This window comes from Danio rerio, chromosome 10 (genome assembly GCF_049306965.1).
Source record: "Danio rerio strain Tuebingen ecotype United States chromosome 10, GRCz12tu, whole genome shotgun sequence".
Classification (NCBI taxonomy): Eukaryota; Metazoa; Chordata; class Actinopteri; order Cypriniformes; family Danionidae; genus Danio; species Danio rerio.
The window spans coordinates 22062283-22083489 of record NC_133185.1 but is presented as its reverse complement, the minus strand read 5'-3'; the positions used below and the strand labels follow the sequence as shown (position 1 = coordinate 22083489).

The following is a 21207-nucleotide window of genomic DNA, read 5'->3' as shown; positions in this document are numbered from 1 at the left end:
ATTTTATATTATAGTAGGCCTACTTGAATGTAATTCATAAACCCCTTTAGGCTAAAAAGAATTATTTGCACACCATTTCACCTCAAATTTATAATTTTTTTAAATTTTATTTTTGTAGATAACTGACCAAAAAAAAACATTAAAATAAAGATACAAATTATACAGAATTCATTTTGTTACAAAAGAGCATTTTTTCCAACAAAATTAGGCTATATAAAGTGGTCAAAACTTGTTTCAAGTTTCCTGTTGCTATTTTAGGTTTTTCATCAAAACATGTAATAGGCTACCATAAAAGATTCTACACAGTTTTGCAACCTTAAAGGGCTCCTTAGACTATTAAAATAAACTGGTAAATGTGTGAGCAATTTAGTGACTATTTTACATGCAACATTATCTATTGTGTATAAACCATTAATGATGATACAATCATTTACAAACTACAGTGGCACCGGCAGTATTTTGGAGAATTAGTATTGTGATACTACCATACTGGTAACCTGTGCAACCCTACTATATAGAGTTGAAACCAGAAGTTTACGTACACTGTGTAAAAAAGCACATAACCATTTAAAAAAAAAAAAAACGTTAATATCACTTAACTTTTTCTCTTTTAGGTACGTTAGGATTATCACATTTGTTTCTGTTTTGCTTAATAGCAGAATAATGAGAGATATTAATGGAGAAATTGTTAGAACTTTTCTTGAAAGTCAAGTTTACCAACAGTACGATTATTATGCCTCTGAAAAAGCTCAGATGATGGTGTCAAGGTTTTGGAAGTTTCTGATTGGCTAATTGACAAGATTTGAGTTAATTGGAGGCACAACTGTAGAATAGTGTTTAAGGAAAACCTCAAACACACTGCTTCCTTTTGTAAAAACTTGGGAAAATTAACAAGCCAGAATCAGCAAAAAAGCCAGATTACAATTTGCTAAATTACACTGAGAAAAAGAATAATTTTTTAGACATGTCCTGTGGTAGGGCGAAGCTGTGGCGCAGTAGGTAGTGCTGTCGCCTCACAGCAAGAAGGTCGCTGGGGCGTTTCTGTGAGTTTGCATGTTCTCCCTGCATTCCCATGGGTTTCCTCCGGGTGCTTCGGTTTTCCCCACAGTCCAAAGACATGCGGTACAGGTGAATTGGGTAGGCTAAATTGTCCGTAATGTATGAGTGTGTCTGTGTGAATGTGTGTGTGGATGTTTCCCAGAGATGGGTTGCGGCTGGAAGGGCATCTGGTGCGTAAAAATTTGCTGGATAAGTTGGCATTACATTTTGCTGTGGCGTCCCTTTATTTTTTTTTAATAAAGGGACTAAGCCAACAAGAAAATGAATGAATGAATGTCCTGTGGTTTGATGGAACTAAGATTGAACTGTTTGGCCATAATTACCAGCGTTACATTTGGAGGACAAAGGGGAAAGCTTACAAGCCTATGAACACCCTCGCAACTGTGAAGTATGGGCATCATGTTGTCGGGCTGTTTTGCTGCAGGAGGGACTGGTCCACTTCACAGCATAGATGACATCATGAAGAACGAACATTATGTAGAAATACTGAAGCAACATCGCAAGACATCAGCCAGGAAATTAAAACTTGGCCACAAATGGGTCTTCTAAACAGACCATGACCCTAAGCATACTGCCAGATTAGCTAAAATGTGCTTTAAGGACAACAGAGTGAATGTTTTGGAGTGGCCATCATAAAGCCCTGATCTCAATCCTATAGAGCTGCAAAAGCTTGTGTAAGCAAGACAGCCTACAAATCTAACTCCATGGTTTCCGCTACATTCATTCATCCATAGCGGGGTGCCATGCCAAAATTTATCCCGCCACGGCTACATTACAGCTTTCCATTCAAAACATTCAGTCGTGTTTTTTAATAGCGGTTGATAATCGCATCAAAACGTATTAAAAAGTATATGAATTATAACAGCACAAACTTTTCTGTAACCGTAGTAGTGCTGTGCGTCATTTGTTTAACCCTCTAAGGTTACGAGCTGACTGACTGACTGGCTGGCTGACTGACTGTGATGACTGTGTGATGCGTGAGGCAAGCAAACATGACGTATAGCCATTTTACTTTACTTTAGGATGCATTATTACGGCTCTGTAGGTCTATTGGAGACATTAGATAAATATTCCTAGCAAATCTAATAAATGTTGGAGACATTGTTACATAAACGCACTAAATTGCACCTCAGCAGTGTTTATTTGAGAGCGCACAAGAAGATCTGCACTTGAGCAGCATATATTTGAGGGTGTGCAAGAAGTTTTGTGCACGATCAGAGAAAATCGGCGCGCAAGCAAAGAGATTTGCATGCTCGTAGGCTATAACATGAATGTAGGGCTGGGCGATTTTTCCGATTAAATCGAATTCACGTTTTGACGACGATTTAATTTTATAATAAATCGAGAATCGCGATTTTTAAAAAATGTATACATTTAATACATTAATGGCACCAATGCGCTTTGGTTCACTCTCTGTATATAGCAGGAAGCACACCAGAAGCGCCTCTTGGTGACGCGCTCCGCAGCACCATGGATTTTAGAATTCTAAACAGGTTTCTATACACACACAGCCGCGCCACAGAACGCCATCTGATTCATTTCATGTTAAATATCATGCGAATGTGCGCGTTTGGTGTGTGATAGTTTAAACTGTCATGTGCTTCTGGTGTGCGACCTGCTTGACTGCCTGTTAAAGCGTGAAGACATGTAGGATTTTACTTGTTGCATTAGTCTGAGTCACGTCTGTGTGAATTGTCAGGACATATTCCCTCATCAAGTTGATAACCTCCATCTCAACATGTATGAAGGACGTAAGAACCTGCCATGTGAAAAACCGCACCGAGCTTTTGTTTTGAACACGAGCAGAGGTGATCGGCTGTAGCAGTGAAAATGAAAGTACCCGCCCCCATAACGTCATTTAGTGGACCTAGTTGAAAACCAGACAGATCAGGCAGCATAATACAGAGAGTGGAGCAAAACGCATCAAATGATCGGTATTTAAAAGGGGGAAAGAGAAAAATAGATTAAATATATTATTTTATATTGGACACACATCTGGTACTTATATTTGCTCCTGCTATACGTCCACAATTTCACACATTTGTTAAATTAGGACACAAGAGTTAAATTAGGCTTTACAGTTTCCATGTTCAGTCCTTTTCTTCCACTGTATCTTTTAAAGAAAAAGGCAGCAGCATTACAACCTGTCATTCAATCAGAAGACAAAGTCAAAGCCGAGCTGACAGCCAATCTTCAGGCTCAGCAAAACTTGCAAAAAATACCTCTGTATTCCTGCACGTGCAATATTTACACAAATATTTCTTATTCAAATCTTCAGCAACACTATTTAACTCGTGAATTTGTTTTACATTTATTTACACCTTGACCGATTTTTGTATGACATGGCCATTAAAAATACAGTGTTCCTTAACCAGATGGTTTTTCAAGTTACTTATAAAGAGAAAGTTACTTCAGTCATGTTGTTGTAATGTTGAGAAGACTAGTAACACAATAAATAAAAAAAATTTAAAAATCGAAATCGTGAATCGGTCAAACTTTATAAAAAATCTAGATTTAATTTTTTTGCCAAATCGCCCAGCCCTACATGAATGTGATTGTGACTTGTTATACTGCGCTCACGACATTTGTCATTGAAATAACGCCAGGTAGTTGATAGAGCCGAGTAAAAAAGGTCTGCCGCCACAGCTAGAAAAAAATCCTTGTGGAAACACTGGACTCAGTTACACCAACTCTGTCAGGAGGAATGGGCCAAAATTCCTTCGAACTATTGTGAAAAGCTTGTGGAAGGATACCCAAAACATCTGACCAAAAGTTATACAGTTTAAAAGCAAAGCTAAAAAAATACCAAGGAAATGTATGTATGTAAACTGTCTGGAAATTAACAAAAAAATCGGAAAACAAAATTCTCTCATTATTCTGGCATTTAGCAATGTAAATGATTTAGGTAATCCTAACAGATCTAAAATAGTAAACGTTTAGTATGATTTACCATCAGACATAAAAAAAGGTTATTTTTCTTTTTTTAGAGTGTATGTAAACTTCTGGTTTTAAATGTGTATGTGTGTGTGTGTGTGTGTGTGTGTGTGTGTGTGTGTGTGTGTGTGTGCATTATTGATTTATATTTTAATCTGCTAATATTAGGTTGTCATGTTACCTTTTAATCCATCTATCCACCTACAGTACACTTACAGAATGCTCCTAGGACCCGGCAACTATTCCAGCATATGTTTTACGCAGCTGATGCCCTACCAGCTGCAACCCAGTACTGGGAAACACCCATACCCACTCACATTCACTACAGTAAATTTAGTTCATCCAATTCCCTTTTAGCGCATCTCTTTGGACTGTGGAGGAAACTGAAGCACCTGAAGGAAACCCACGCCAACACGGGAAGAACATGCAAACTCCACACAGAAATGCCAACTGAGCCGGGACTCAAACTAGTGACCCTCTTGCTGTGAGTTACCCTTAAGTGACTTAATATCAAATACTCTATAATATTGACGATAATTATTATGTTTCCATACGGTCAATATATTTGTATATTGTTTATTAATTAACTTATGCGGGTGTCACGGTGGCGCAGTAGATAGCACGTTCACCTCAGAGCAAGAAGGTTGCTGGTTCAAGCCTTGGCTGGGTCAGTTGGCATTTCTGTGTGAAGTTTGTATGTTCTCCCTGTGTCTCCTCCAGGTGCTCCAGTTACCCCCATAAGTCCAAAAGACATGCGCTATAGGTGAATTGGATAAGCTAAATTGTCCGTAGTGTATGAGTGTGATTAAAGCTGCGGTCACACTGGGCTTTTCTCCCCATAGACTTCCATTCATACGCACGCGAATGATTCAGACCGGAAATGCAAGGTCATGCATAAAGTTTCGCGGGTTGCTGCGGTGCAAAGTTCAAGCTTGGTGAACTCTGACCTGCAAAATCGCATCACGTGACTGCGTGAGACCAATCGAGGATCAAAACATGACCTCTCTGGACAGAAATTTAAAATATGGAGCAAATCGCTCTCTTTTTTAATGTCTAATCATCTTGTTTAATCCCACCCCTTTTCGCAGCGCCGTACGACAGAATTTTAAACGCACAAACTCTAGTGTGACCGCAGCTTTAGTGTGTATGGATTTCCCAGTGATGGGTTGCAGCTGGAAGGGCATCTGCTGTTTAAAACATGTGCTGGATAAGTTGCCATTTCATTCCGCTGTTGTGACTCCAGATTAATAAAGGGATTAAGCCAAGGGAAAAAAAATAATGAATAAATGTTTATAAATTGACTAATGCAAATTGTTTTTAATACTACATTTTTTATTTAACTTTCTTATAACTTCAACAGAGTATTATTGTTTCAAACGTAGGACACTATAATTAATAAAAAAAAAAACAATGTTGTAATGTGTAGGCTAATTAATATTAATAATATATTAAAAACCCTTAACCAACAGCTATTCTCTCACATTGGTTTATCATATATAAAAACAGGCGTGTGAGAAAAAGACAACTTCTGTCTCCAATTATGTGTTGGAGCTGTACAGAAGTACACATGGGTGTTGTTAATATCTTCAAGACATCTGATTGTCTTTTTATTCCATTGAATCTGCCAGATGCACAGATTATTACATCACCACATTTGTTGCCCTTTACTAGTTAGGTAACAACAAACATGAAAACAAACAAGTTAACAAGTTCAACTGAACGCAGCCTGCATTCTCGAGTAATTTCAGTTGAAAAAGAGGTCAAGTTTGAGTTCACTGAACACATCCATAACAATAAACACACCCGAAACAGAAGACCCTGTCCTGAAAACGACATCCCAACACAGATAGGAGGATCAATTAGAAATGATTCACTTCAGCTTCACATATTGTCCATCATTATTGATATGTGTGAAATGGAATAAGACTGTAGGCCAAACTGAGCCTTTCAACCTAGTTACCTTTGACCTTTGGTATCCATAAAAAGGGCTGTTAAAAGCCAGGCCCGCTGGCACTGCTGATCTACAATTGTTCATGTAATGTGAAAATGACGGTCCTCGTGTTTATTTTACAATAACACGTGAAAGAAAAAAACTTACTACGAAAAATCACTTGAGGTGTGGTGAAAAACCATCCCCGAAGCGCTGTTCACGAAGAGCGCAATCTAACTTGCTTGGCATGACACAGCAGTAAACAGTTAAAGGAGGTTTGCTGCCACCCTGCGATCATCCAGAATAACGGGCGCTAAATTATTAGACATAAACTGTGAAATTAGGAAATTATACGTACAATTGGAGTCAGAATTATTAGCTTCCTGAATTATTAGCCCCCCCTGTTTATTTTTTCCTCAATTTCTGTTTAACGGGGGGAAGATTTTCAACACACTCATTTCTTTTATCTTTGCCATGATGACAGTAAATAATATTTTACAAAATATTTTTCAAGACACTGAATTGGATTAGCAGGTTAGGGTAATTAGGCAAGTTATTGTATAATGATGGTTTGTTCTTTTTTAAACTTAGACTATTGAAAAAAATAGCTAGCTTAAAGGAGCTAATAATTTTGACCTTCAAACAGTGTTTAAAAAATTTAAAACTGCTTTCGCTGAAATAAAACAAATAAGACTTTCTCCAGAAGAAACAATATTATCAGACAAATAAAAAAAATATAAAAAGAAAATCAAAGGGGGTGAATAATTCTGACTTCAACTGTAAAATTTGTTCTATCAAACAATGAATCGCATCCAAAATTAAATGAAATTTTGTGCAGTATACTTCCGGTGAAAAGTTTGGGGTCAGTTTTTTTTCATGTGTTTGATTTGAAGAAAAGTATTCTGTTCATGAAGGCGACATTTATTAAATGTTAAATTGTTCAATATTTATTAAAACTTTAAATAACTTCCTTCTTATTGTATGTAGTTTCAGCTGAAATTATTTATTGTTTCTGAAGGATCATGTGACTCTCAAGACTGAAGTAATGAAGCTGAAAAATCATCTTTAAAATCACTGGAATAAATTATTAAATTAGATGATAAACTTCTTCTTCAGTTATTTTACAGTGCAATACCATTTCACAATTTTACTGTTTGTACTATATTTTTGATTAAATAAATGCAGCCTTGGTGAACAGAAGAAGCTTATTTTAAAACATTTAAAAATCCTACTGACCCATAAACTTTTGACCGTTATAGTACATATCTAATAACTCTAAGCAATCATCTGAACTAGCAGTTGTTGTTTTTATTCCCTCGTTTTTGTTATTTTGCATCCAAACATGCTAATGTTATAAGTGGTAAAATAAATATTGTACTAATCCAAAGCCTGTACTTTGACTGCCCACACAAATACGTGGAAGTGCTGTTGACAAATTGTGACGTGTTGTGTACAGTTGTTAGCATATTTTTCACTTTTTGTTTCCATTACTCAAGCATCAAAGCAATAGAAATTATGATTTAGCTTTAAAATGATTTTTTTTTAAACTGACAGTTTTTAAACCAAAAATAATCTTGTCAGTCATGTTTGTAAAAATAATCATTTGATGACATAATAAAATAATATATTTAAGGATCACAGAGTAGACATAAAATCAGTCATTGATCTTTATACATAGCCACTAAAACCACCATGTCCATTTGTCATATAAGAGTTTGTAATAATTTAAAATATGTATTTTGACTATTTATTTTTACAAAATTGTGCTAGCATTTAATAATGAATAGCATTTAAGATGCTTTATGCAGTAAAATCATGCCAGGGATATTTAGAACAAATTATTTAATGGTACTTTAATTCATAATGAATGTTCATTTAAATAAATATTCAGTTTATACTTTGACACTTTCATTAAAACCTGTAGATTCTGTTCATTCATAAGCAAGAATTTACAATATAACAGAACATTTACTATTACTATTTACTCACCCTTATGTGGTTGCAAACCATTATGATTTTATTTTGCAGAAATTATTCTCTCGATTATACAGCTGGAAAATTTTATTTAAAAAATTTTAATTTCACAGGACGACTAATAACTTTGCCCAATTGTATCTTTTATGTTGAATGACAGTGAAACATTTTTTTCACTTGTTTAAAAACAATAGACACATCACTAATGTAAAATTTAATAAACCAATTATAATCAATTATTCATTCATTCATTTTCTTGTTGGCTTAATCCCTTTATTAATCTGGGGTCGCCACAGCGGAATGGACCGCCAACTTATCCACCACATGTTTAACGCAAAGGATCTCCAGCCGCAACCCATCTCAGGAAAACATCCATACACACCTATTCACACTCATACACTACGGACAATTTAGCCAACCCAATTTACCTGTAGCGCATGTTTTTGGACTGTGGGAGAAACCAGAGCACCCTGAGGAAACCCACGCATACACAGCAAATAGAATTAACTTTATAATAATCATTTGAAGAATACAAACATTTATAATTACTTTATTTATGGATTAATACAAAATTCTACTGTAATTGGTAAATTTTACATAGTTATTACATATATATATATATATATATATATATATATATATATATATATATATATATATATATATATATATATATACATACACACACATATACATCTATATATGCATGCTATATATTCATTTATTCTTTTCATCTTAGTCCTTTTATTAATCTGGGGTCGCCACAGCAGAATGAACCGCCAACTTATCTAGCATATGTTTTACACAGTAGATGCCCTTCTAGCTGCAACCCATCTCTGGGAAACATCCATTCACACACATAAACTATGGACAATTTAGCTTACCTATTTTAAGGCAGGAAAAAATGCAAACTCCACACAGAAAGGCCAACTGACCCAGCCGAGGCTCGAATCAGCGACCTTCTGTGAGGCGACAGCACTATCTACTGCGCCCTGCATGCTATATATTTCTATCAAAATAAGCTTTTTAGCATTTATATCAATGGCAACTATATAATGTCAATATTAGCTTGACATACATTCATATACTTGATTTTACGCAAAGTGCGTCGATTATGTGAAAAATGTCATTTTGGCATTTTGCCATGCGTATCTCCTGCACCACGTGACGACGAGTTCCGGCTCCTGGTTGCCATGGCGAAGAAGGGAGGATTTGATGCGGAGAGTGAACGCGCATTCAGCAGGAATAAACTGCGCTTCAGAAACATCCGTGAGTACGAGACTGCTTTAATATACACAATCCTAGTTAGAAATAATGCTCAAAACCGAACATTAGCAATGTTTTACAATAATTGTGGCTGAAATAGTCCCTGACTGCGCCGTTACAGTGCTTTTCTGTGTTGTCATGCCCGTAATACGAACGCAGCTCTGCTTGTTCACGGAGGATTAACTAATCATTTAATTAAAAACAATTTCCCTCGTCTTCTGTATAAACTAACATTAAACAACTTTCCTCAAACTTATGTACCAAAGTGTATCTCTCTCTCTGCCCTACTATATTAAGAATGCTGTATCAAGTAGTAACATTAGGTACTGTAAATGTGCAGAGTAAACATTTACAGTAGGTCTGATCTTTGCGTTTCTTTTACAGGCGATTTTTTTCTGGACAACTTGCTGACAAGACAATGCAGTTCAGTCCACCTGTCAGCAGAGACAGGATCATATCCGCATTTCCAAAGGTGCACATCATGCTAAAGTCTAACTTAGTTGTGTCATTTTTATTTTATTATTGAGTATTGAAAGGGATAGTTCACCACAAACTGAACATTTCTTACACTCAAGTGGTTCTAATCTAAACATTTATGATTTATTTTTTCTGTTGTTCACAAGGAGGATATGCTCAAGAATGTTGTAAAAGACATTGACATTTAAAGTCATTCTGGTCCTACTATGGATAAAACAATTTCTGTTTTTCCTATATTTTTCAGAATATCTTCCTTATTAGTGTTCAGCAGAAGAAAGAACCTCAAACAGATTTTAAACAAGTGGAGGATGAGTAAATATGATATATAATATGACAGAATTTTTCATTTTTGGTAAACTATCCCTTAAACATCACAATTTACAATGAACAGACTCAACCTTATGCCATCCAGGATGTATTTTATCTTCAGTAGATCGTTAAAGAAGGTTTTTGTCTGCAATCACGGTTTTTGTTGATGCATAAAATGCAAGCCAATAGCTTGGCTACTGATGTTTTGAAAGTCAAAACAAATTTAGGCCAAACAAAATGAATATCTGTGACTCCTGATGTTCCATTGAGGTCTTATGAAGAGAAACAATCATTATGTGTAAATAAACGTAAACATTATTTAATACATGTTCTTCAATCAACAGCCTCAGCAAACAGTCCTAGACACGTTTACGAATCATCCTGTTGCATATGACTCGCGACCATTTGCAGAGGCTGTGGAAAAGAGTAATAATGTTGCAAACTATGTTTAGTTTCTTGCACAGACCTATCATATAAATTTAATAAAACCTCAATGAATCCATATGAGCTACAGGTATACAGTTTTAGTTTTATTATTATTATTATTATTTAGTGCCAGTATTCATTGACTTTACCAAGGACCATATCTTTAATGCTCTACTTAATGCTCTACTTATCTCTTTACTTAGATGAATTATAATTTGTATATTACAAATGAAAATATAAATTAAAGTGTAAATTAACAGCAAATGATTCTTTTTAGTTGACCTTTGCCTTAAAAGTTGTCTTCAAGTAAGCTACATTGGTGTATGAGAAAAGTAAAATCATCTCAGCTGATTCACAACGCATTACAGGTTGTAGTACAGGAAATTCAGCAAATGTTCTGTACACTGTATTGAGTTCATCAGATTAGTATATTGAGAACGTGTGACATCCATAGAGGAACTTCACTGCAGACCAATCTTTCAGAATCACAGGACTGCAGCTAATTCTGCTGAAATGAAAAGGCGGTGCACAGCTGCTTCGTATACTAGTTTTTGCAGTTGAGTTAAATTAAGGACAAATGTACACTTTCTGAAAGTATTGAAATAGAGAGATACTACGTCAAACAAGACAAAAATGCTAGCTTTATTCACTAAATGGCTAAAGCTATCTATTTTTTTGATGTTGTATTATGTTGATTCTGTTTTATTATTCTGTAGTGTTATAATCCACAAGCTTGCCTGCAAATGAAGGATGACTGGAATGTAGAAGCCAAGGTGGCTTGCCAAGATCGGACGACTCGTCTGCAAGGGTAGATATACATATGTAGTACATTTTTAATAAAAACAATTCAAGAATAATAAAATAATGTATAAAATATAATTAGTAAATTTAGTTATACATATAATTATGTAATAACAGTACTGTAATTATTATATGATTACATAATTATAAATGTTTTTTTCAAATGATTATTATAAAATTAATTATACATTATTACAACATAATGGAATTTACAGAATTTCACACTTTTAATTGAACAGTTATATACTGTATATTTATTAATAAATGTATTGCATAGTTTTGAAGTAACCTCCTAACTGTCACTGTTTAATAGGTGGGACGTTTTTGTGTTATTTTTAAAAATTATTTTACTTAACCTCGACTTATCTCGACAAACTTTATATGATTATATCATATATCATTTTCAAGTGGGGCAACACGGTAGCTCAGTGGTTAGCACTGTCACCTCACAGCAAGAAGGTTGCTGGTTCGAGTTCCAGCTGGACCAGTTGCCATTTTTGTGTGGAGTTTGCATGTTCTCCCTGTTTTTGTGCTCTGGATTCCCCCACAGTCCAAAGACATGTTGTACAGGTGAATTAGGTTAACTAAATTGGCCGTGGTGTATGAGTGCATATGTGAATGTGAGACTGTGTATGAGTGTTTCCCAGTACTAGGTTGAGGCTCCGGATTCCCCCACAAGTCCAAAGATGTGTTGTATAGGTGAATTGGGTAAGCTAAAGTTGTCCGTAGTGTATAAATGAGTGTGAATGAGAGTGTATGGATGTTTCCCAGTGATGGGTTGCAACTGGAAGGGTATTCGCTCTAAAAAACATATAAACATTACTTGGCAGTTCATTCTGCTGTGGTAACCCCTGATAAATAAGGGACTAAGCCGAAGGAAAAATAAATGAAGAATAATTTTCAAATTCATTCATTCATTTTCTTTTTGGCTTAATCCCTTTATTAATCTGGGGTCGCCACAGCAAAATGGACCACCAACTTATCCAGCATATGTTTTATGCAACGGATGCCCTTCCAGCTGCAACTCATCACTGGGAAGCATCCATACTCTCACATTCACTCATTCACACACAAACACTATGGCCAATTTTAGCCTACCCAATTCACCTACACCACATGTCTTTGGGCATGTGGGGGAAACCGGAGCACCCGGAGGAAACCCACACGAACATGGGGAGAACATGCAAACTCCACAGAGAAACGCCAACTGACCCAGCCAAGGCTCGAAACAGCAACCTTCTTGCTGATCATTTTTAAGAGGGAATCCAAATTTGTGTACACAGTTAATGGGTTAAATAATGTTATAATTTGTTTCATTTTAAATTGTTATACTACCAAATATTATTACATACCTATACTGTATGTGTTTTCTTATTATCTACTAGGTATGACAGGTTTAAGATGTCAAAGGCAGTAGTGGTTGGAGATCTCAATGTGGGAAAGACATGCTTAATAAACAGGTAAGGTGTACAAAGGTTTTCTTGAAATGATACATGTTGTATATTTAATGGATATGAAGGTTTTTTCTGTGTTTTTTTTATTTCACAGGTTCTGTAAAGACGTGTTTGAGAGAGACTATAAGGCTACTATAGGTGTTGATTTTGAGATCGAGAGATTTGAGATGTCTGGGCTGCCTTTTTCTCTTCAAATGTGTGTGTTTTGTTTAAATGATTTAAATAACATGTTTGTTCAATTGAATTTTTTGTGGTTTATATTTGTTTTGCACTTCGGAATATTTGTAGATGGGACACCGCTGGTCAAGAAAAGTTTAAATGCATTGCATCAGCATATTACAGAGGAGCTCAAGGTAAAATGCAGAACTGTATGTCTTTGAATTCTCCAGATCAGAGTCTGTTTTCACACTAATGTTTTATGTTTTTGTTTCTATTCAAAAGTTATTATCACTGTCTTTGACATGGCGGATATTAAGACCTTGGAAAACACAAAGTAAGTACATGTTTGGAGAGTGGAAATGTAAACAGATATTTAAAAAAAGGGAATAATATATGATTTCTAAATATTGATTTTAGTACATGGTGACACAGTAACTCAGTGGTTAGCAATGTCACCTCACAGCAAGAAGGTTGCTGGTTCGAGTCCCGGCTGGGTCAGTTGGCATTCCTGTGTGGAGTTTGCATGTTCTTCCCTGTTCACATGGGTTTCGCCAGGTACTCCGGTTTCCCCCACTGTCCAAAAACATGCGCTATAGGTGAATTGACTAAAAGCTAAATTGGCCCTAGTGTATATGTGTGAAAAATTTTCCCCCAATTTGAAACATTAATTCATTCATTTTTTTTATTTAAATGTATCAAAAAAACTTCACCATGTACTCAAAGAGGATGAACTGACATCTAAACTGCAAAATATGTATACACCCTACACATCATAAGTAACGGTTGATGTAAATTCATGTGTCTTATTTAAATAATCTAGACTTTTTAGTATTATTATTGTATTTGTGAAAATTGTATTATCTGTTTTTTGTCATTTATTTTTTAATTTACTGTAATTTTTTTATTTGATGATGTTAATATATGACATATTTGAAATGCTTTGGCAATACTGTATTAAATGCCATGCCAATAAAGCAACTTGAACTTGATTGTGTATGGATGTTTCCCAGTACTGGGTTGCAGCTGGAATGCGATCTGCTTCGTAAAACATATGTTGGATAAGTTTGCGGTTCATTCCGCTGTGGTGACCCCTGATGAATAAAGGGACTAAGCTGAAGGAAAATGAATGAATGATTCATACCTTAATATTAACACCAGCAGTATATCAGGATAAACTAAATATATATTCAAATATTTATTTAAAACAGCTTTTTTTCCCTACACCATTGTTGCGTAAACATACCCTTTGTTTCCATTGCTATTTTGTTTCAATGGTTACCCATTGCTTAATTGTTTATGCTCCACTGTGTCTGATTTGTTTTTTTATGTAGCGTTTATTTAAGTCACCAGTTTAATTCCACACATAGTCCTGCATTTTCTCTACACATATGAAGTTGTTTTATTGGTTCTTGCAATCTTGGATTACTTTCTGTGTTTTTGTAAATAAGGAAAACAGTCGGAATATTTTTGCCTAAACTCTGTCAATTATGTTATAATCTAAGAATGTTTTCTATTACATCAAAATGCACCTTTTTTGTTGTTGTTGTTCATTTGTTACACAGACAGTGGTTGTTAGAGGCGGTGCGGGAAAATGAACCAGACTCCTGTTTTGTTTTCTTGGTTGGCACAAAAAGAGACCTCCTGGTGAGAACAGTCCTTGTAAGCATGCATGCAAATGTACACATAAGACCTGCAGAAGCTATTAAAGAGTCCCTGCTGTGTTTCTGTGAAGTCTACAGAAGAGTGCCAGAGGACCGAGAGGGACGCCGTAAAGATTGCAGCAGAAATGAATGCAGAATTCTGGTCAGTGTCCTCAAAAACAGGTACGTCTGAAATTGTTTCTTTTTCATGATTTTTTTTTCTGGTAGTAATGTTGGTACACAAAAACAGTGATGCTTCCTCAGATTTAAAGTTGATGTTTAGTAAACTATTAAACAGTACATTTCACATTTACAATTATTTAGTTGCCTTTTATTCAGTAGAACTAATCAAAGTAACAACTGAACAAAATATACAAGTATTATATTTGATTATAATTGAATTTTTTTTCAAGTGATATATAACAGATTAAGGAATTTTTTACAGCATTTCTGATTATATTTTTTTCTTTTGGAGAAAGTCTTGTTTTATTATCCATTTTAAAAAAACATTTTAGGGTCAATATTATGATTAATACAAACATTTTGGATAACACTATTTTCCAAAGACCTGCCTAATTACCCTAACTTGCTTAGTTCGCCTAATTATCATAAAAATTGCACTTCAAATAAACATAATTACATTTTAGAAAAAAATCTAAAATTAGTTATTTAAACTATTATGTTTAGAAATGTGTTGAAAAAAATCTTTCCATTAAACAGAAATTGGCGGGAAAATGTAAAAGAATTCAAATTTAACAGAAGGGCTATAAATATAAATATAGGTCAGTTTTGTTTAAGTTTTTTGAGGAAAATAATGTAAATAGAAAACAGATTGTTAGTGTTAGATCAGATCTGTTTTATAGGAATCTAGAATAAAACATATAATAGTGTTTCTTTTATTTTAAAATTCACTTACAATTACAATTAAAATCTCACCTACTGCTGTAAACTATATACTGTAGTTTAGTACCCACTTTTTAAATACAACAACCAACAATCAGATACAAATGATTGTAAATGTTTGTAAATTGTAAACTATTTCTAAAAAAAGGTTCTTCATTTTACAGCTACCCTAGAGTTAAGGCCTACTCACACTATGCTATCCGAACCGTGCCCAGGCCCGTTTCCCGGATCGTTTGAGAAGTGTGAGTGCGCTAAATCGGGCTCAGGCACGGTTTACTTGGCCGCCCTGTCCCGGTTGGAGGAGGGGGGCCTGAGTGCGGTAGACTTGGGTTTTTGATGTGAGTGCTTGGGCATTTGTGATGCGAGTGCAAAACGTGCCAAAGCCCGAAACTGACAGCGAGACATGACTTTAAGGGACTGTTTCATATGGATTTATTAATCATTCTTACTGTTCAATGAACGCAAACTGCCCTAGATTATTAAAGACGCAAACCCCTCACTGCACGACAGCTGCGCACCTTTAGCAGACCTCCTCATTCCTGCAGCACGAGGGCTTTATGATTGTTTATGAGCGCTAAAAGTGGCGGATCTGTTCGGCGAAATATCTGACTGCGTGTCACCGCATCCCTAAGGACTGTTTGGCGAAATATTTGACTGCATGTCACTGCATAACAAACGACTGAAATGATTTAACTAGAGCAATCTTCTCTGTGCTGAGCGAGAGCACTTCTCTACTGCACAGCGCAGCATCGATGACGTAAGCGTGCCCAGGCCCGATTGTAGTGTGAGTGCGGGCCGTCGTGGGAGACAGGAGGGCGACAAGCGTGCTTTGGCCCAGTTTGAGGCAACTGTACATAGTGTGAGTTCGGCCTTAAACAGTTGACTTTTACAATTTTTGAAATCCATTCAGCCAATCTCAAACTTTTAAAATTAAACTTTATACTTAGCTTCGCATTGATCATTGAATTGGATTAGACCTATTCAGTTTTAAAACTGACAGAAAATGAAAAGTTGCACACTTTCAGGTTATTTCAGACCGAATATTTAAAGTGCCGTGGTGAACAATATAGGGAGTGTGTCACAAGTTGTCACTGAATGAATGTGTGAATATGAAGCCAACTTTACCTTAATAACTTAGCACTCAGTGTTCGCAGTTAAATTAACCATAACTGTTTTTGCTGAAATCATTGCTGCAATCAAAAATGAGTGACGTGCATGATTCAGCATAGCGTGAACTTACCTGATATGAAATGAGAACTGTAGAGTCGAGCATTTTTAATTAGGTCGTCACTTCATTCAGCTTCCTTTTAGCCGAAGACATCTGCGGTTGCCACTAAAAGCAGTGTGGTGTACGGTAAAAGTTAAGTTTTCTATTTTTAGACTCGAATTTGGCATCCTACTGCACAACACGACATGTTTGCTATTGCAACCGGTCTCTTTTTTCAACCGGGGACCCGTGTGACGTAGGTTGGTAGTTCGTCTATAAAATACACAAGATGTGTCACTCGTATTTTTGAATCGGAAAAAGTGTAAGGGCCAATATGGTAAGGAAGACCCGCCTTCTAAGTGCAAGAACTATTCATCGATCGATATAGACCTGACGAGCCTTCATAGGAGGGGCTGGGAAAAGACGTAAATTTCCGCAAATTTTGTGTGATTCAAACCTTTAGAAATGAAACGTGAGACAGTTAATTAATTTTATTGTTGTTTCCTAACATGAAATTTAACCGTAAGCTTGGCAGGTAGTTTTTGGAGAATTTGATGTTTCCTCATTCAAACAGAATGCCCGAGCATATTGCCTGAGAGGCTTCCAAAGATGGCTGCCGAGTGAAATGACTTGCCTTAAAGGGACTTTGGTATAAATATCATATCATAGTGGCTTATACAAAGTTGTACATGTAACTGTTGCTTTTTTTTTTGAAGGTGAAAACGTCCAAGAGTTTTTCTTCCGTGTGGCTGCTCTGGCTTTTGAAGATGCTGTCATGAAGGACCTGGAGTCTGGGACCACCAGCAGCACTCAGATCGGAGATGGCAGTATTCTCAGTAAGAGAAACATCATAAATCTGACATGATGAGGATAATATTGGGTTGTCTGGAGTTAGTTATTGTGGTTTCTGTTATTTCAGATGATAAAACACTGGAAGTCACGCAGGAGAAGCCAAAGAAGAAGAGCTGTTGCTGATGCTCTATGGTTCATGAGGAAACTTGTTGTATTGAAGAAAAGAATAAATGTTTAACACATTAGAAAAAGAAAAAAATGTTTTTCTGTGACAAAACTGACGAGCAGTTGGTGCATCACAAATGTCCTCTCTGTGAGGAATCGCCTAACAATAAGGGACTGATATCAGTATGGTTCATACTGTAGTATTATTGCCAGTATTTTGTACTGCAGCATAAACTGCCTTTTAATGATTATATGTTATATTGCGATCTTTTATACTTTTTATTTTGGCAGATTGAATAAAAATGCATTATAATTAAGCAAAGTTTATGTAGTTTTTATTAACCAATTGTCTATATTTGTATGGAAAGCATGGGTTCTGTTTTTAAGTATGTATTTTTATGCATGTTTAATTAATTATTTTAGCTTATACACCAAAAATGTTGCCAGGTATATTTTAACAAGAATAATGTAATTAAATATTGAAATATGTAGTCAAAGAGCCACGAACACTAATTGTAATTTTACAAAGCAAATTTACATAAATAAAGATTTTAATTTCTTGTTTAGATTTTGATTTATTTCAGTTATTTAATTACTTCAATTAAAATCTATTTCATTTTTGCATTTAATATTTGTATGTCATGTCAGTTAAACTCATTTTAAACAATTTATTTAACAATAACAGTCACAGATTCTTATAAGCAGGCTCTCTTAGTCTTTTATAGACAATTTCAATGTGGTGATGTTATTGGCTAATGAACATTTCCTGCCTGTTATGATTATCAAACTATTCCATGACTGTAACAAGAAGCAATTCATTTATAACCAAATGGTAAAACAGTTATCATAACATTAGTTATCAATGTGTGGCTCTTTTTAAATTCTCGGAAGCCACAGAAATTAGAAATGTATAACAGGAAATGTGCTGGGACCATTGTTTTTGTTTACATCCCTCAAAATGGTCTAAAGAAGTATTTTTCTTTTACAAACTTCAAAGGTGAATTTGATAGCATCTCTATGCTGCAAATCATTTGTCATTTCTGTGTGATAAAGGATTATACTGTAAGTGTGAAAATTATTAATTTAGTTTTTTTATTTTTTTTTTTACCATTTTTAACTTCGTTCAGATTACTTATTTATGTGAAAGGATTTTTTAAAGCACAAATGACTAACAGTATAATTAATAATTAAAGCATGAAAAGTATATAAAATTATTTTAAAAGTGTTTACTCAATAATGAATAACCTAAAACTAAGAAATCTTAGTTTTAAACTAAGAAATCAGTCCTCAAGACGAGAGACTGCAGGCAAAAAAAAATATATATATATTTCCATGCACCTGTCAATTTTGAGAATTTATTTTATTATTATTTTGGCTTTTTTATAAAGTTTTTTTTTTCCTTAGTCCACTTAAAAAAAAAAAAAAACATCCAAAATACAGTTTCATGCACAAAACACCTTTTGACTCACTTTTTCAAATATTACTAATATAATATTGGAAATAAGAAAAAATAAAAATACTATATTGTACATTTGATTTGTCACCTCACACCTTTACATTTGCACTGTCGCCTCACAGCAAGAAGGTTGCTGGTTTAAGTCCCGGCTGGGTCAGTTGGCATTTCTGTGTGGAGTTTGCATGTTTTCCTTGTGTTCGCATGGGTTTCCTTCGGACCCTTCCGGTTTACTCCAAAGACGTGTGCTGTAGGTGTATTGAATAAACTTAATTTGAAATATTAATTAATTTCGAAAAAAAAACAAGTTTGAAATAATTTTACATTGTTCTATTCAAAGCAGGGCGTCTGGTCCGATTGTGAGTCTCCAATCCTCTAGACGGCGCTGTGTAACTCTTACCAATGAAAAGAAGAAGTCGAGTAGCCAGCTACTGTGCACTTAGTTCAGAAAACATTACAAATGTTGTGCTGTTTCTGCTAAATATATGTTAAATTATTCGCCGTCGGTGTATAAATAAATGTTAACACTGTACATCATAAACTTGTGTCTTAGAATTATCATAAGTCGGGATGGAAATAGCGGGTCACGCGACTTGTAAACAACCAGGAGGATGACGATGACAGGCAGTCAAGAGATTGATTGTGCTTCTTCTTTTTCAAGCTCTTTAAATGGGTTTTAAAACTTCTGTTCACTCATATCACGTCGACTGGGAGATTTTGGACATGGGAATGTTGATATTCTGCAAACTGCTGAACAGCACTGGACTTTTTTCTGCATGTAAATAAGGATAAATGAGTGTGTAATTGTACAACTAAAGTCTAAAATGACGGTCACCATGAAGGCAAACAAGTCCTACAAGCTTGTGGTGCACAAGAAGGGCTTTGGAGGCAGTGGTGAGACTGTTTAACAATATTACTGAATTATTTGCAGTTTATGACACTGGCTTTAACATTCCTGTTTCACCATAGATGATGAGCTGATGATGAACCCTAAAGTATTTCCTCAAGTTAAACTGGGGGATATTGTCGAAATTGCACATCCAAATGATGAGTACAGGTGAGAAATATATACAATTTCATTATATAATCATTAGAAAAAGCTTTATTATTTTAAAATAGTGCCTGAAAGTAAACTTTAATTAGGTGTAATTAGTATTACAAAGTAACTAGAGAAAATACTCAGTTGTATTTAACTCAATTTTTTATTGCAAGGTTTTATTTGTCCAACAACTGCACATACTTAGGAAATAATTCATTTTAATTTTTTCCAATATAGTATATGTATGAAATAGGTTGTAATTACTTGGAAATGTTTTGTATTTTGCCACATATATTTTTTATGTTTTATGTGTAAAGTTTTTTAAACAAAGCTAAAGGTCATTTGACTGAAATTTCAAAAAGTAAGAGTTAAATTTATTCTCTATTTATTGAGATTTATGTGGATTTAGTATTTAGTCAAGTAATTAAATTACCTTTTGAGTAACTAAGTTACTTTTCAGCCTAGTAATTTAAAAAGTGGTTTAAATCTAATTGTAATGGTGTGATTTGTAATGAAATACTTATCCAATGCTGCTTGTACTGGTAGTGTTTTGTATTATGATATAATTGTGTTTATAAGTAATATTTTTGTATTTTTTAAGTCCTCTGTTGCTACAGGTGAAGAGTTTGAAAGAGGACCTGCAGAAAGGTGAATTTGAATTCTGTGCTTAGTTTTTAATACTAACTTTTGGCAAACATTGATTTCACAAGTGATTTTAAATCATAAATGAAAAACAATCTCGGTTAGAGCTGGAAATGCTGTATGAACTTGACTCAAAACGTTTTTTTATTTTTTTGTTTAATAGTATTAATAGATTTTTAATTATTTTAAATCTTAAATACAGACCAAAATTATTTTTAATCACCATTTAATCAATATAAATTATAACTATGCAATTTATTTATTAAATAGAATTTGACAATTTTCTATATATAAAAATTAAATTAAATTTATTTTGTAGTCCAATTGCAATTTTCATAGTAATTTATTAAAACATTTAAGTATTAGATTCATTTCTATATATAAACATAAAAAAGTCTGTAATAATATTTTTATTTTGACATTTTGTAAACGTATAATAGCAATTAAGATATCACTAACAGGTAGAAATATAATTACTGTGTAATTAGCTCCTTATATTAATTAAAAATATGCTTCCTTTTTTTTTAGCAAACTAATGGCCAGTGAGGCCAATATAAGTTTTCATAATACTATATCT

General features: G+C 34.6%; 3 protein-coding genes across 22 annotated transcripts in view; 2 read left to right on the top strand and 1 right to left on the bottom strand.

Moving 5' to 3' along the window:
* sppl3 (signal peptide peptidase 3) overlaps nt 1-6167 on the bottom strand; it is a 203561-nt gene extending 197394 nt beyond the window's left edge. For 2 of the 4 annotated variants that reach the window (XM_073913963.1, XM_073913961.1), the window contains exon 1: nt 5954-6167. The gene's annotated coding sequence lies outside the window, so the exon portion shown is untranslated. The remainder of the gene's footprint in view (nt 1-5953) is intronic. The other 2 variants (XM_073913962.1, XM_073913960.1) reach the window with 1 other exon arrangement.
* A 2959-nt stretch (nt 6168-9126) lies between these two features.
* On the top strand, nt 9127-17813 carry rab36 (RAB36, member RAS oncogene family). The gene is given in 11 exon segments (NM_001079660.1): nt 9127-9166; nt 9548-9635; nt 11092-11183; nt 12562-12636; nt 12725-12826; nt 12919-12983; nt 13072-13123; nt 14352-14433; nt 14522-14612; nt 17256-17375; nt 17459-17813. Coding segments are annotated over 10 exon segments (789 nt in total). The 5' UTR covers nt 9127-9166; nt 9548-9581; the 3' UTR covers nt 17515-17813.
* Nucleotides 17814-19336: 1523 nt separating this feature from the next.
* depdc5 (DEP domain containing 5, GATOR1 subcomplex subunit) overlaps nt 19337-21207 on the top strand; it is a 50909-nt gene continuing 49038 nt past the window's right edge. For all 17 annotated transcript variants that reach the window (XR_012386200.1, XM_073914612.1, XM_073914608.1 and 14 more), the window contains exons 1-3: nt 19337-19843; nt 19919-20006; nt 20590-20636. Coding sequence is in view for 16 of the 17 variants with exons in the window: in XM_073914612.1 (XP_073770713.1) it covers nt 19774-19843; nt 19919-20006; nt 20590-20636 (205 nt within the window). In the remaining variant the exon portion in view is untranslated. The remainder of the gene's footprint in view (nt 19844-19918; nt 20007-20589; nt 20637-21207) is intronic.